General features: G+C 39.3%; 1 protein-coding gene across 9 annotated transcripts in view; it reads left to right on the forward strand.

Annotated features, from left to right (window-relative positions):
- Nucleotides 1-12,861, forward strand: part of EVI5 (ecotropic viral integration site 5) — a 70,958-nt gene extending 58,097 nt beyond the window's left edge. For 8 of the 9 annotated variants that reach the window (XM_071436285.1, XM_071436280.1, XM_071436288.1 and 5 more), the window contains one exon: nt 11,584-12,861. In XM_071436285.1, coding sequence (XP_071292386.1) covers nt 11,584-11,889 — 306 coding nt within the window. In that variant the 3' untranslated portion in view covers nt 11,890-12,861. Of the gene's footprint in view, nt 1-7,097 lie in introns of all 9 variants that reach the window. The other variant, XM_071436287.1, reaches the window with a different exon arrangement.
- Nucleotides 12,862-17,857: the final 4,996 nt, after the last annotated feature.

Genomic DNA, 17,857 nt, shown 5'->3' on the forward strand with positions numbered 1-17,857 from the left:
AGATGATTGCTGGAGTTTAGGAAGAATATTGTGAAAGTACCACTACATGTTTTGTCTTTTTTTTGTGCTTGCATCTGCTATTGACCGATGTCAGAGGGAGAATATAGCTTCTAGCTGGTTCTTTCTAGTGAGATGTCCTCTTGACAAATAATTAGTTGCAATATTTTGAGAAGAAGCAAGGATGATGTGCAAATCTTACGCAGGTGTTCAATATTTGAATGAAAACCAAAATTCTGGTGTTAGTGTGATAAACTGGTCCAACATTTAGAAAATGCAACTTGTCCAGCATGGACAAGTTAACGGTGTCTCAGCACGGCTGATGGAAAAGAACAACATGACAAATAACTGGAGCATTACTATTCTGCCAAAATAATTTTCAGGCATTTAGAAGACTTTATAATAGTCCCTTTAAGTGAAATTCCCATTTCAGTATCTGAAAACTTGATGGCTCTTTGAAGAAGTAGTGAGCACTAGTTTACTAATCTTCCATTTGCACATAGGTATAGTTTATCTAGGAATGGATCTGGTATTATGTCTTAAGAACCTAATGCAGTCAGTAAGATTCTGATATAGGTGTTATCTCTTGGTCTGATCGTGCTCCTGGTGAGCTAACATTTTAAGATTGGCTTAATGAAAAGAGATATAAAAATTGGAGATTAAATACTATGCTTTTAAAAGATTTTGCTTGTGTAAATAAAATTCAAGACACTTTAAGTAATGACTTTGAGGATAAATAATGTATAAATTGTGACCAACAAAGTAATTGGTTTTATGGCTGAATTAAGGATACATCTTGCAAGTTGCATTAGGTTTCTAGGCTTTCACTACTGAAACTAAAATGGAGATGGGCAACTCAACTTATAGCCTATCAGTGTGAAGGATTAAAAAAAATTCACCTATATGGACAACACTATTAATACCTAAATAAAATTCAATGCACTATAGTACACAGAATGAAATATTAAACCACATCAACAGTTGCTTTAGTCTTAAATACCATAAACTTATATGGTAGGTAAACTGTGTTTTAAAGCTTTTCCTCCTTGTATTTTTTATTGTTAGCTAATAATCTTAAATCAGTTAGTGGTTCTGGGCCCCAGCACTGATGAATCCAGCTTGTCCCCTGAAGAGATGAGGGTATGTCTTTACAAGCAGTAAAATGATGATTTCTGCATTGGCCATAGCTGAGAACAAAATGATGGTACTGCTTGTGGCCCATTGGAGTAGCACAAGATGGCCACTTCTAGCAGATTCCTAGCTCCTATCTCTCTTATAATAATTGCATCTGGGCTTGATGATGGGATACCAGTGGAAGCAATATTCCTTTCATCTGTTAATTTTATTATTAGCCTTCCATTGAGTCAAATTCAATGCTTACTAAATCAAATGTTTTCTTATCTGATGCACCACTAGACTACATTCAGAAGCAGAGCAAATAACTTGGAGTAAGTAACATAGCTTTGCATAGTGGAGATGAGGAGTGACTGGGGAAAGTGAATTCTAGTTGAAGTTCAACCTACCAGAAATTTTTTCAAGTTCTCTGAGGACATACTTAGAGAGTGATGGATAGCAGCGGCTCAGATCATACGTGCAAATGAGAATGAAAGAAGATCAAATTTATCACCATTTAAGTACCTGAGGAAGAGAAATAGGTAACATTTCTTTTATCAGAACTAAGGCAAAACCAGCAAGGCCCAAAATGTCTCCTCCTCTTTCTGTAATATATGCAATTAGATATAGTGTTCTTTCACTCAGTCTCTTGCCAAGTTATTTCTCCCCCCTCCATTTCTTCTGGAAGAAGTGTACTATTCCTTTTTCATGTAGTGCAAGCACAACTACATTTGTCTCTGGGAAACTGTCATTTTACTTGTGCACTTCGATAAAACCAGCTAAGATTTGTGGGATTCATTCCAGTCAGTTTTTACTTCAGTCAATTGTTTTCCCTTCATAGTTCTCAGTAATGCTGGTTGAAAGTCCTGTATTAACTCTTGTAAAGCACTTGTTTCTCAATCCAGACTAGAGTCACATTAACATCTTCTAATAGATTTTTTACTAGACAAGTGCTTTCAAAATATGTGGCTCTTTATAAATGTTTTCTTACTTGATAAGAAATGTTGTCCCTGAAAGGAAATATGTTAGCCCTCAGATTTACAAAGTAAGCATTTCAGCTTGTGGTGGAAGTTTATAGCACAATAAATCATGTGCTTTTCTTTTACCATATCTTGCAAGAACAGTTGGACAAGAGATGATCAGATTTTTCCCTCCCCACAAATAAAGCTCTTGCAAGGACAGCTAAAAAATGTAGTTTCTTTACTAGTATGCGTCAAAGTTACAGAATGTCTGTGCTGGCAGAGTCTGATTTAAGTGGTTGTGGTCAGTCTGAGGAACCTGTGATGTGATAAGATAGCGTTTGTGAGGTCATGTGGTTTGCAAACACCCAATCTAATGTAGCAGCTTTGTCTACACAGGATAGTTAAATATATACTCTATACTTTAGAAAAGTGAATTGCTTTATTCCTTTAACTTGGTTTCGCCTTATAAGTGTTAGAGGTGTTATACTGGCTTGAAAATACCCAGATTATTACTAAAAGACTGAACTGATTGGGAGATTTAATTGCCCTTAATAAAGCAACTCCCTTTAGAAACTATCTCACTAAACAAGCAATCAACAGGCAGATGGAGCATGCAATGGAATCCCTGTATATTTTATAACCATCATTTTTAAAATTCAATTAACTTTGAGTGGTCACAATGTAATTAACACAGGCATGTTACACTTGCCCTAAATGACAGTCTTGAGTCCATAATGATGGTACTTCATTCCATGAATCGTCATCTTTGTCAGATAAAGTTGATTCCTCTCCCTTCCCCCCTGGTAACACCATCAACAAAATATTTTCCATCCCTCGTGAGAGGGAAGAAAACCTCTAAATGTGATCAATATAACCAGGACAGTGGTGTAGTCTTCCTTAAACGGAACAGGTATGACTTTGTTTACTTGGATGAGGGCAATGGTTTTTGGTATGAATCTTAACTGTTTCACTGCCACTAGTGACAGATTGAATTCAGTGCTAAAAAAAATGAAGATTGATGATTGCTGTTTTTATAAACATTTCCCCCTTCTTTGTGCTGACTGTATCCTACACATCACAGCTCTAGATCTGTCTTGCTGAGCAGTGTGATAGTTCTTGATTGCAGCATTAGAGATAAATATAGCTAGCTATAATTAATTCCACTGTGTCCTTTAAACTTTGTATGGATTGCCAAAGCAAGTAAACTGATTGGAGGTGAAATTATTTCTCTATCATGGCATTATAATGTTTTTGATGAAGCTGTGTGACCTGTCTGCTTTACTGATTAGAGCTATGTCAGGGTCTGTCATGTTTTTCTGCCTATAAATAAAATTTTGGGGATTAAAAAATGGAGGGTCTACTGGTTTATCTGAGTAGTTGTTCCTTGCAAAAACTGTGGATTAGCACCCATACACAGGTGCCAGCTTTGGGAGAAAACAAGCTCAGCAGAAGATTACTCTATGTTAGTTTGTTATAGGTCTCTGTAAGCTTATCTGAATATAAGCAGGCAAACAGTGGAAGTGTGGTGGAAACACCTTCTAAAATTCTTTTATCAATTTGAGTGCCAGTCAGCACAGATGAAAGTAGCTTCTGCAATCAGGGGCAGAAATGTTACTTAGTCCATTTAAAAATGCTGAGTTTAAGTCCTGCTTTTAAATGACAGAGTAAAAGTGTGAAATGCTCATTTCCTGTAACTGTTGCCTGTAATTGGGTGCATTTTCAGTCTCTATCAGCCAGTACATTCTAGTTAATACTTGTGGTTTCAGTGACATTTATATTTATAGATGCATAAGGTAGGGAGGAGTATTGAGATTTAGGTGTTTTCTTGAATGTAGTAATTGCAGTACATGAAGTGTGATTGCACTGCTGTTTTAAAATATTTTTGTTGCTGTGTCCTCCCACCAAACAAACACTTCCATTACAGCTTCTTGTAGAAAGACTTTCTGGGAACTTTCTATAAATAACTAGCTAGGAGGTAGAAGGAAAATTCCTAGGCCTGTCATCCTGGACCTTCCTTTGGAATTGCACACAGTCTCACTACAACAAACCTGTCAGCTCTTAGAAAAATTCCCTCAAGAAATAAAACCTGACACAGTTACTAAATACCAACTTCTTTTCAAAACAGCATTTAAGTTGGTTGCTATTTCAATTGTATATTTGATACCTAACTTCAAAGTTAAACTTGATTAGACTGCACTAGATCAAAACCAGATGCTTAACCATATAGTGCAGTGATCAAAAAGTCATGACCTCCCATTGATTGCTTTATTGGTTTCCTGTTCTGATTCACTGGAAACCTTCTGGTCTGAACGCTTGTTGCTGGTTTTAATCTTTGTCACGTTTACAGTGCAGCAGACTTGTCTATGGTAAAACTGATCTACAACATACATTTAATTTAACATCATATTTCATTTTAGCTCGAGTACTCTCAAAATGATAATGTTGAAAAAACCCACTTTTTATAAAAAACTTGAGTCAAGAAATTTAAGAGTACATTCAGAGCAGTATGAAATAAACATGTGGACAACTGGAGGTGAGCTCCAGTAGACTTCATTCTGGAGATTTATTTAAGCTTCCTGATAGTTATAGGGGTTTTGTAATATATTTTGTATTACTCTTAGACTGATTATGACTTATGAAAGCTGGCAGTTTAAAACAGAAGCCAAATATTTAAATGCTGATAAAAAAAAACCCTAAAGCCTGAAATTACTCAGTCTTGGAAATTCTCTGCTGCTCTTTTGCTTTTCACTTACAACACACTTATCTCTTCTTAGTGGTATGGTCAGCAAAGTTCATTTGAGATAAATATTTCAGGTTGTACAGCACTATGTTGGTCATCCTTTTAAAAGTATGAATTTCAAAACCAAAGGTAATAGTTTCCTTAAACAGGAGACTTCAGTAATTAATCATATACACAATCTTGGTTTCCAAGGAGCTAATGATGAGTGGGGCAGATTCAATTTATGCTGTAGTACCTCATGACTGTTGCTTTTAAGCCTACTATAGGTGGAAAAAGGAAAAAAAAGTCAGTCCAGAGGGTTTTTTAACTTTTAAGAATAGCAGCCATGCTGGCACAGCCAGAAGAAGGAGCCTAGGTTGATTCGGGTATTTAAGATTGCCATTCACCACTGCTCTGGCTTGGGCCCACAGTAGGATTATCCAGCCTGGAGTTTACTGCTTGCTCTGATTTCCCATGAGCTACTCTTGCCAGTTTCAATTTTTTTTGCTGCAATTGTTTGAAGAAATGAGAAGTAGATAAATGATGCTGCAGCTATATTAGATTGAATCAGTTTATAAACTCCAAAAATCACAGAATTAACTAGGTTGAAAAAGACCTTTGAGATCACTGGGTCCAATCTATGACCTAACACCACCTTATCACACCTATAACACCACCACTAGACCATGGTACTAACTGCTGCATCCAGTCTTAAACCCCTCCAGGGACAGAGACTCTGCCACCTCCCTGGGCAGCCCATTCCAATCCCCACACGCTCTTTCTGAGGGAAATGTTTTTCCTAATGTCCAGCCTAAACTTCCCCTGGCACAGCTTAAGACTTGGTCCTCTTGTGCTGTTGCTGGTTGCCTGGAGAAGACCCCTGTCTTGCTATAAGCTCCTTTCAGGGAGTTGTAGAGAGTGATAAGCCTCCTCCTGTCCAGGCTGAACAACCCCAGTGTCTATAGCTGCTCCTCACAGGGCTTGTGTTCTAGACCTTTCACCAGGCTTGTTGCCCTTCTCTGGATGTGTCGGAGCATCTAAACATTCCTCCTAAATTAAGGAGCCCAGGTCTGAAAACAGCACTTGAAGTGCAGCCTAACCAGTGCTGAGTACAGGGGAAGAATGGCTGCTGCACTGTAATACCTGCTGGATGGAATATTTGTCTGGACTGATACTTGTCATTAATGGCAACGTATTTCCTACTAATTCCATTGGAGATGCTTCACTTACTTGATTTGCTGTAATAAGCATTTTTCCAAAAGAAGTTAGTGGGAGTTTTTTAAATGAGGTGATAGTGTACTACTCTGTGCCTTAAACTGGAGTCATCTTGTTACAGTAGGAGAGTCATCACTAAGGAGCAGTCAGCTGTTAAGTAGGATAAGGGATCCCATTAGATGCTGTGGACAGTCTCAGGAATTTTTAAGAATTACAATTAATTTGCTTTTTTCATGTTAAATGTGATTATAATTTAATAGATCATAACTGATTTTTTAATTGACTTGTAATTTTCTAAATCTCTATTTTCATGGTGCCAAGTTGGCAATGTTTTTCTGAATTATAGGAAAGGTATTTGAAAATCCTTATGACTTGTTTCTTCAGCTAAATGTGGTTAGATCATATTTTCAGCAGCATTCTAGTTTTCTTTTGAATCATGTTTGGGTTTTAAGTAGGAAATCTTATGAAGACTTTCAAATGTTACTAAGGTTAGAACACATAAAGAGGGAACTCTGATTTTTAGTTTCCTCTTCTTACAAGTAAAAGCACTGAGAATTCAGGATCTTTATTCTTTAAATAAACATTTAAATTTCCTTACTGCCTTCTGCCAAAACCATTTTATTCACCCAAGGCAATGGTCACATTTCCATCTCACTTGTGTATTTCTTGGTTATCTTACTGTGACTACATTTAATACTTATTGGCAAGCTTTGTTAAAACCTGTCTTTACTACTTTGGAATTGAGTAAATTTCAGGAATTAATTACTGATTGAAACCTTTTAAAGGGAGCAGACAGTAGCGTTTTAGTTCCACTTTTCACCACTGAACTCCTAGCTTAAAACCTCACAGGTTACAACATAAAAATGTCTCCCAGAGCTTAAGTCAAACTGTTTCACAAAGTCCTACTTGAAAGTTTAGCCTATGTTCCCTACTCAAAAAACCCAGAGGGACTTAGAAATATAACTTGCTTGCAACTGACTATCACCCTTCAAACTTGATTCTATGATTTAATATGGAACATCTTTTGAATTGTTTAAAACTTCTAAATTTCTCTTTACTGTTTCTCCTTCATGCCTGGCTTGATGAGGCAGTCAGCATCAGGTAAGAAAGTTTATTTTAAGGTTCAAGGATCTGATTGTTAGCCTTTTTTCAGCTCTTCTATATTTGTGGAAGTACACTGTTACCTCTTAAGAGTATGTACAGTTTTTTCATACGCTGACCAGTAGACATAACAGTTTGTCTTTAAAATGCTGAATTCTTTAGACACAAGAAAATATATAAATGTGCACGTTATTAAGATTTTGTAGTTGATTCAGCTGGCTTTTGAAGGAATAATGATGACATATATTTTGATCACATAATGTTATTAACCCTTTGAAATGTCCTAAAGACCATGTAAATGTGTTGTAAAAACTAACTGGGTTGAAGTTGCAGTCATCTAGACAATATGACCTGGATTTAAGACACGGCTTTTTTATTGGTTGTTGTTGTTTTTTTTTTTTTTCTTTAGAGATCAGATTTGAGATTCTTGCAAACTGAAGCAGTAAAAAACAGGTTCCTTTAAATGTTACTTGTTGGAGTGACAGAGATCAAGTTCCCTTCACATGAAGGAAGGCCAGACCCAAAACTGAAAGCCTTTAACCAATATCGACTGTGTAAAAGAGAAGAGAAACTAAGAGACCCTGGGGTGCAAGTCCGTACTTTGCTCAACATGGCTGTAGTTCCTTCAGGGATAAGGATAGAGTAGAACTAGGGTATGGGGGGAGTGTTTGGGTTGGGTCCACACATCCTGCATTCCAGGCTCTTAGCTGGATTTCCCATTGTCTCAATATGCTTGGCTAGATGAATGGCAAGATCGTGGCCTAATGCTTTAGTTCCTACCTTAAGCTCTTTTCCCATGTTCAAATAAGACACTGACAACAAGAATCCTAAGTCTGTCTTAAAAAGCTGACAAATTAATTTCAGTGTGAATAAAGTGGTTGTTCACCTATTGCAAAATCTAAGCCATGCCTACACAATGGCAAACATAGAATTGGTAGTTACAAATCAGGAAAGATGTTTTCAGTTGGTATTGAGTCCTCCGACACTGGCTTAGCATGCAGCACCAGCCAAACCAACATTGGGCATTATAGGAAGTATATTAAAAACCAAATAAAGGGAGTTCTATTGCCACTTGGTATCTAGATGGATGTAGAGAATTTAAAGAAGGTCTGTAGGAAAGTTAAAGGGAACTGAGTGATGGTTGTCTTGGTTAACAGCTGTTTATGAGAGGCTAAAATGGATGGGAAGTCATCTGCTCTAGAGAGAAAACTGAAGAAGGTACTATGATTAAAGTTTCAGAATAATGACCACAGAACTGCTTTTCACCACTTGTTCCTGCATTATTAGAATCTGGGGGCACTTACTAAAACAAGTAGATTAATTTAAAACAAATAAAGGAATTTCTGGAATTTGCTGCCACAGGAGATGTGGAGGTAGACAGCAAATTTATGATCAGTCAGGGACAGCTGATCTATAAACATATGCCGAAGCAGCTAGAAAAGGATTTCACTCCTATTTGCTACACCAGCTTCTGGCCAAGTGAACGGAGGCTTGGTAATATGAACGTCCTGTTGTCACTGTTGGAGACACCATATTAGGCTGAGGGACCATTGCCCTGAGCCAATAGTACAGTCAAGTTCCTCCCTTGAAAAAAGATACTGCTTTTTCTTTTAGAAGTGTAGAGCCTCACTTGCTAGACTGTAAAATTATATGAGAGTACAAAACTTAACTTCAGGAAACTTCAATTGTAGAGCTTTATGCTGCATTATCTGCCTGTATTTAATTGCATTGGAGTGCAGGCTGTCTGCAAGTTGTTTCAAATACTCTGAGAAGCCATTCAAAGCCTTCCTGCTGCAGTAAAAATTCCAAATAATCAAGCTCCTTCAGAAATGCTCCTGAACAAATAGTAGGTTGAAGGGGCCCTGAACAATTTTCAACTATGAAAGTACACTTGCCGCTGTCAGTGCAGCGTAGCATGCTGTTACCTTCCTCACTGCCCAGGGATGGTGTGGGTTTGAGTTAGCCTTCCTTGTGTCAGGATCCCAGTGTCCTCTTCAGCAGCGCTGCTCTCCAGCCTGTTGATTCTTCTAATGCAAACAAGGTCTATGCCACAGTGTTCTGGCTGAGGTGGCCATTTCTGAAGCAGACAAATTCTGGAGCTCTGTGACCATTGATAACTGTGTAGTGTGTATTCTCTGCAGTGTGTTATGTTTCTTCACAGCGGTCTGTTTCCCCTTATATGCAAGGAGTGCTTAAGAAAAAAGGCAGCCAAGTGTAAAGCTGCAGATCAAAAGTGTTTCTGGAAAGTCAGAGATTTGTTATTCTAACAAAAGGATGCACAAAGATAACACAGTGTTTTCTGAGACTCCCTTTAGGAACTGGCAAAGGCTGTGTCTATTGATGATTATCTTCACCAACAGCATTTTCCACAGACTCCCATTTAGAACAGTTGCTGCCTAAAACTGTGAAACCATGATTTTGTCATGTTACCTAAATAACTTCATCTAAAGGTATCATGTTTAAGTTTTCACAAAAACAGTTGAGGTCATTGGCTTGGCTGAGTGTTCCAAACAACTAACATTGAGTATCAGCTTTATAATTTCAGGTGAACCAATGGCTTAACTGTACAGACCTAAAAGCATATAATTTCTTACTCTAATATGAAGTTCGTAGTCACTTGTACAGCAGTTCTTTTTTTTCCTGTGGTGAGGGTGGAGAGAAATTGTTGGGTTTCTGTGTTTTATTTTCCTAGTGACTAAAATTGATAGCTGTTTTGGAAAATTCATGGGGTAGCTAATCTGATCATATTGCAGGATATTTTCAGGAATAATATTTCTAAATAACACAAGAATTTCTGTACCAGGCTTTCTACATCTAGATATATAAGCTAGTAAAAATTATCTATTCCAGATATATTTATATTTGATATAAGCTGTTTTTGCTTGCATCACGAGTTATGCTGTACAAGTGTGGAGCTCTGTTTTTCTTGTCTTTGTATAAAGTCCTCATGAAACAACAGCAGCCTATGTGTATGTGAAGAAAATGCAAAAAACTAATGTTGGGATGCAGAGTAACCACAAAGGTTTAGATCTACATCATGTTCCCATATTCCTAACAGGGATTTTTTACTATAACATCAAAAGTTGGAGTTTTTACGTGCTAACATGCAATTTAATGGCTTCTAGCATGATTATGACTCTTGTGATCTTTTTTCAACTCCTTTTTTATTCTCATCTTCTGCACAAGCTCATGGTAAGTACAGAGATGCCTTCTTCCCCAAACGGACAGGTAAAAATCTCCTATTGGTGTCAATACCAAGAACATACAAGCACTTCTTACTTATCAAAGTGAATATTGCCTCAGATTTCTGAAACATCAAACAGATTTTGGTAAAGAAACGCTTCAGCATTTTATTCCTTCAATTCTCCAGGTCTCTTACTGTAAAAAGCCGCTTCCAAATTAGCACTAGGTGCATCTTTTAAGCTTTTAGAGTGACATCAGGAAGGCTCTATAATCCATTTTTAATATTTATCTGCATCCTCAGGATTTTTTATCTTAATATTGCAGACTGTCAAACTGCTCCTGAGGTATCTTCTACTAAAAGCTAACAAAAATTAAATTCTAGATCAAACAAACCAAAACACCACAAAAACAACCAACCTCCAGAATGTCTTCCATGAGTTGCAGTTATTTTTCATCAAATTAATAGGAGACTTGCCAAACTTTAGTGCTTTGGGTCTTAGTTTTGAGTAGTTTGAATGCATGGTTGAAATTGTGTATCACTCTGCAGCACATTGAATTAAAATATTTTCTGTCTGTGGTCAGGTAACAATTTCTGTCTTGTTTGACATTCACTTAAAATTGCAACTACAATCTCTTTATGCTGTACAGAGATGTTTCTCTCCTAGTATTTGATGTGAAATCTCATAGGATCTGAATTAGATAATTAAGATACTTAATGTTACAATGTAGACTGAACTAAACATCCTCTTGGGGATTTTTTTCTGTGACTCTGAGAAGCTGGCAATATTTACTTGGGAGCCAACTAGGACTAATAATAGTTACAATCAGACTAAACCTACCCGAACTGGCTTTCCTTCAGAGCTCAACCCACGCATTCTTCAAACCATGCTCTTCCTATGTTCATTGAACGGGGGGTGCTTTCTCAAGTGAGAAATCAGGCAATATGAGGAAGAATGGAGCTATAAAGTAAAATGTCAAGGCCAAAAGTGCTGTTGAAACAAATAGGCCACTCTAGAAGACAGAAGCCATCCTTGTGGGGATATTAAAGATGCAGTAAAAGCAGAATCTCTCATTACTGATTCTAGGTACCTTGATTATTAAGCCTTAGAACTGTAATACTTGAAGTGATCATCAAATGTGCTACTTTCTGGTCTTTCATTTTATCCAGTAAGAGTTCAATGAGGCATTTCTTGATAATACGCTTGTTTTTTTTGTTTGGTTTTTGTTGTTTGGGTTTTTTATTGCTGGACTCTTGAGCTGTGATTAACTGTCAACTTCCACTTTTTCTAACAGATCAAATGTCTAAAAGGCCAGAGAAGCTTCTCAGACCAACCCACTTTTGATGGGATTCACATTGTCAACCATTTCACAGGAGATGATGAATCATTTCATTCTTCTGATGAAGATTTTCTAACTAACTCCATACAGGAGAGTGGGGTGAACTTTCATCTTCCCAGGAGGACTGGTCAGATATCTTTGGATCACACACTCGTAGACAGCAGTGACAGTGATACTGAGGAAAGTGCCCTTCAGACTGGGAATTCAGACAAGATGGTTTCCAAGCAGAGAAGAACAGAATCTTACTCTACTACTGTGTGATTATCACTGTGACTAGCACTGAAGACTTCCATATTTCTTTAAGGCTGAAATTTTGAGGGAACTGAAACCATCCAGCAGTTGGTTTAGGTAACTATTGGATTGGTCTGGCCTGTGATAAATATATACAAGTACTGTCTATCTGCCTTCTCTCTTTGCCAAATCTTGCTAATGACATACCATTGCCATAAAACAGGCTGGGAAGAAGTTGATGGATGACAGTTTTGACAGTATTACTGAATGTTCTTTGGTTTAGAAACTGCAAATATATTATTTCTTTAATGTGTAAGAAGCAGTTTTGCTGTTCACAAACACAGGAATTATTTTCCTCAAAAGAAATTGCTTTTGTGCAATATTTTATGCTCTGAACAAATGTGTATGTTTTACATTGTTATCCTTTTGTGATCAAGATGGACCCTAGTAAACCATCTGATCATGACACACGTATATATATATAATTATCTTATGCTTCTCAATTAGTTTTGGTTTTTTACTAAAGTTATTGGATGCCCACAGAAGGCTTGAAAGGCAAGCCTTTATCTGTACTACTTCATATATGCAAATAATGGTCACTAATGTCATAAAGGTGTTTTTCACCATTTTCACTTAAATCTATGTGCATCTGCTTTTGATGTTGCTAAATAATAAATGGTCTGAATATGTTAATTACAATAATGTTTATTTTGTACATATTTATGTATCTACACCAAGCTGAAAATGTACATTACTCCATTTTATATGAGGAATGTAAATGTTGCGATATTACTGTCTCTGGTATTCTAACAGGAAAATGAATTCTGTATATACACACTAAAAGTGAATTACTAAATAAAGGCAAAACACTAACTTTGCATTAAGTTTCAGCCTAGCTACACTAACAGGCTCATGTCAGAAATGCTTGTTCAAAACACTATTGACTGAAATCTTTTACCTTCATGTATATGTAATGAAAATAAATTTTTCATGATTTAACAAGGTTGCAGCATTTACTGTTTAGTCCTGTCCAAGCTATAGTCCTTGGTTACCACATAGTTACTTGCATAGGCTCTAGCTAGGTTCAAATAAGGTGAAGAATTATTCATGTCTTAGTTTTAATAAATACACAGAGCAGTGGAAATACGTTCAGTCCTCTTAGAGTTTATATTACAGAGCTATTTAGGAAATAAACAATTGGTGCCACCACCAAATAGTTGTGATTGAGCAAAACAATAAGAGCTGAGCTGAGCAATCTGCTTCCAGGCTCCTGAAAACTGAGATCTGGTCAAACAGCCTGAGCTTCTTGAACAGAACAAGATATCCTACTGTTGTCATATGAACATTTATGTGCACTTGCAGACACATTCTAGAGTCAAGAATATTCTGTTATTGCCATCTTATGTAATTAGGCAATCCTTAAGACTTCTTTAGTAATGTTTACAACTGTTCTATTAAATAAAAAGTAGTGATGCAGAAGTTTGGTACTGATAAGCAGTGTGTATGTTAACTGGCTTGCTACCCACAAGAAGCAGTGTAGTTGTTTAAAATTGCAGAAAAAGTGTGGAAGTGTTCTGCTGAATGCACCTGCTGGTCCTATTAGGCATTTCCTTTCCCTTTATTTTGAATGTGTTTTAAGAAAGGAACAGCATGACTAGGAGATAACAAATGCTCAAAGAATGATAAGGACTGTACGGAAACAGCATATTATGGGCATCTCAACAATCTTTATAACTATCTGCCTAGGTGCAATCTAATTTAAATCTTTAAGCATATAGGTGATAAATTCCAGATTACTGATTTCTGCAGCTCCTAGCTTGTTTCAGTATTTCTGCCAAATTTCCCCACATCCTACCAGTGGATATGTACCTCCAAGTACAGCCTGTGGAAATTGCCACTTCTGACTTGGATTAGCTGAGTGATTCTTATTCCTGTTGAAAATGTCATGTATGCAAAACCCAATCAGGAGCACTTCCGTTCACAAATGAGTAACAGTTGTCTTCTTTCCTTCCAATGAGCATCTGCTAACTGATGTTTGCACCTGGATCATTGTTGCCCAAGAGGATAGGTGACAAATGTCTTGTTGCCTGTCATCAGTACCAGCTGCAAGCCTCTCTTAAAGGTAATGTTCTGTACTAAGTGGCAGGAGTAAAATTCAGTTGGAGGGCCATAAAAACTCTGTCTGTTTGAATAGTGAAGTGTTATGATTTTGCAGTAACTGCCTTATGGTTCAAGTGATAGTAAATGAGATTAGATGGCAAGGGTTATTTCCTGAACTTTTGTGGTTTTAAATTATACAAATAGAATAAATACTGATACTGAATAATAGCATAAATAAAAATATGCAGAAGTCCTTATCCAACTGACATCTCTTCTAGTGATAAAAATGAATCACTGAACACACTGCCGTTTCAGACTTGGTTATACACTGGCTATCCTAGAAAGGCAGCCCAGGATAGGTTCTTCAGAATCATTCTGCTTTTTCTCCAAGTCTTCTGGCAAACAAATGACACTCATCTCTTTGCCTATGTATATTATAATTTGAATATACATCAGAATAATGACAAATCATTAACATAATAGACAATATATATAATAATGTGTCAACAAATAAAACATGCTAATTATGCTACACACCATGACCTTTCTTTCATTACCTTCTAACAAACATTGCTATTTGCTCAGATTTGCTCTTGCATGCAGGCTGGAAAAGCTCAATATAAATACTAAAAGCATAAGGTGAAAAAGCATGTAAACTCTTTGAATTGCATAGTACTGCACAAGTGACCAAAACTTCTGGTGCCCCACTATGAAAACTAGAATTCCTATGAGAACACTTTGCATAGTCTATAGTTCTGTAACTATTGATTCAACTGGTTTCTGTTCACTATGGAGGTACATTCTGGGTCCACTCCTTCCCAAAGCTGGAATCCCTCTTTTCATCCTAGCCTTCAACACCACAGCCTACCATCACTTTCTCCAGTTTGTGCTCACAGTGATCATTTTCTTATCTGCTCTGGGAGCAGCAGAAGTTTCTTTGGTTTCCCCAGCAATCAAAACAATTGCAATCAAAATCACTGATTAATTTCTGACATATTTACAGTATGCGTTTATGCCACAAGGAGGACCACAGAGAAGGTAGTGATAAGATGCTGGGAATAAAAAAAACAACAAGCAAGGTTTTACAAAGGTGAAGACACACTTCCCAATGGAATGCACAGTGCTACAAGTTCTAGCAGCTTTTCATAGTGGAAGCGTTCTGCATAACTGTGATCCCAACTTTTATCACTTTAAAGTGGGTATAAATTCCCCACAGCATCATCCTTTTTGCTGCCTTCTCCCCGTCCTGGCTCAGGAAACCACTTCTCCCCTCTGTACCAAGCAGCTAACCTGCCAGATCCTGTCCTTTAAATCCTTCCTCCTGTTGCAAAGTGTCTCATCACTTCTGAACGCAAAGATCTCACCTCCAGCTTGACACCTTTGGTGCTTTATCTGATGTTGTTTTAGCTCTAATGCTGACACCAGGCAGCTACTGTAAACCGTGCAGTGAATTACACTGAGTAGCTCTTCAATCTTAAACACGATTATTACATAATCCCACCCTACTTTAAACCCCTCTTTTTATTTATTTATTTATTCCCCTCTCTTGTCACAATGGTATAACAATCATGTCCCATTGCATTCAAATGCATCTTACGAAAGTTTTAATGTTTAACTTTGAATATCACACTCACTTTGAGAGAAGTATTAGAGTAATTTCGTTAAAACCCAGCCTTACATTTCCCATTAATTACATCGCTGTGCCAGCTCTGGGCTTGGCGTATGGCTTTTCCACGCTGGACCACAGAACACTTGGCACTGTCACACAGCTCGGCACTGCACAGGCAAGACCATCTCAAAGCTTAGAGCTGTGGCACAGTTCACACCGTAAACCAGGAATAAAAGCTGAACCCCTTCACCTCTGCTCGGCGTGCTGGTAGTGCAGATAGCAGCTCCTCTCGGGGTGGGCAGAGCCCTGGGACGATGGCTGTGGGAGGCAGCTGAGGGCTCCCCTCAGGCCTTCTCGCCTCGCCGGCTTCGCGCCTCCGCCCGCGGGCACGTGACGCAGCAGCCCGCGCGCACGAGGCGGCCGCGCCCGGCCCCCGCGGGGCAGAGCGGGCAGAGCGGGCTGGGCGAGCCCTCACGGCCCCCGCTACCGCCGGTCCGTGTCATGACCCGCAGTCCGCCACGTCCCGGGCAAAGCTGCTGCTCGCGCACCTTCCGGTGACAGGGCTAAAGACAAAACTTCGCAGGCAGCCTTGGGTCATCCTCGGCACCGCTCGGTGGGCAGCGCCCGCGCCCCGCTTTCCCCTCGTCAGCGGAGGCGTGAAACAAATCCCCCGTCCAGCCGAGATCCGGGAAGGTAGAGGATGTGCTTCAGCACGAACTAGTTTTGCAAAACACGAAACACAGCCGGTTTCGTACCGTTTCTCCTCTAATCGTTTGAGAAAGCTGACATCCCAGGAGCCGGAGGTGCGTTCCCTGTGCCCGTGCAGCACCCACGTTCACACGAGAGATCATATGCTGGATTTAGCATTTGCTTTGTTCACTCGTTTGATTTATTTATTTCTGCTGAAGGGGTTTAACCTGATTAGGAAGCAGTAGGTGAGAAAGGGCCGTCCGCAGGTGGGCTGAGCTCAATGGGCTCAGCAGGGTGCCTCCCGCAGGACAGCCCCGAGCCGAGCCACTCGGCGCCCGGCAGCCCATCCCGCTTCCTGGAAGGCTGCAAATACCCTCCGAACGGAGATCACCACGCCTTGCAGCCCACAGCAGCACCTGTACACATTTTAAATTTACATCTATACAGCCGAATGTGTATTTTCTTGTAAGCAGGTCACAATTATTTATGAGCGTTACTAGTAATTTAATGTGTTCTGGTGCTTTCATTGCACAGTCAGAGAGATGTGTAGCAAGGTAAACGAAAGGGCATGAATTTATCATCCATTTCAGAAGCAAACGAGAAAGATTGTTTTGCAAAAAGTAACAGTGAGTCAACGGAGACACATACACGAAATTATACTCAGTTGTTCTAATCTCGTTGTTTCTACCGATTCCAGCATTGATTCTTGAAGCTGAAGGCGTGAATGATCTTCGGAGTAATCAACCTAAGGCTGATGGCAGCAAGGCGACCGCGAAAAGTAAAACTGCTGTGCCCAGCACCAGGAACTTTCGGGCAAAAATGAAGCTATCAGTCGTGTTCTTCAGCTTCCTTTTGTGTCACAGTAAAGCATCACACAGCTGTTGGACAGTTTTACTCGAGGTGGTGGTCACTTGCTTAGCTAGATTTTGGGAAGTCGGGCTAGTCCTATGAACCGTAGGGGCTCACAAGCACCCAGTGGCTAATTTTTCTGTAAATACTTCGGGACTGGTGGAGAAAAATAAGCATCTGGTCTCAAAGCCAGCATACTCCTGAGCGTGAGGGAAGCTGAAGTTTGCTTCTGTCGTTTCTGAACGGGAAATGGTGTTAAGCCTCGAATCGTTCACTGCAGTGTCGCACTTTAGTCGACCCTACTGTCACTGAAACGAAGTTGCTGATGGCCTGAGATGTCTAAGACCGAAGCCCAGAACCTCAGAAAGATACCGAAGCCTCAGAAAGATACCGAAGACCTAAGCCTGACTTCCTGGCTGCATTAGGAATCCGAGATCAGACCTGGGAAACTGTATTTTGGGGTCGTGTGTGTGCATACAGCAAGGCGAACCCTTTTCCTTTTGCAGAAGGGAGCAGGCTTCCCCGTTGTGCAACGCAGGGGTCCCCACTGGTGCAGGATGCTGCCTGATGCGAATCCCGTTACCGTTCTCGTCGCGGTGCCCCACGGATCCTCCCCGAGTTAGCATCTGAGCACCGGCACGCAGACGAGGAGGAGGGCAATCTCTCCCCACTTTGCCTGGCTCCGCTCCGCTTAGTGTTTGAATCGCTGTCAAGCAACAGTAGCCGGGAGGGGTGGGGGGGACGGGACGG

Source organism: Agelaius tricolor, unplaced genomic scaffold (genome assembly GCF_023055355.1).
Source record: "Agelaius tricolor isolate 1412-34295 unplaced genomic scaffold, bAgeTri1.0.p SCAF_11, whole genome shotgun sequence".
In the NCBI taxonomy this organism is placed as follows: domain Eukaryota; kingdom Metazoa; phylum Chordata; class Aves; order Passeriformes; family Icteridae; genus Agelaius; species Agelaius tricolor.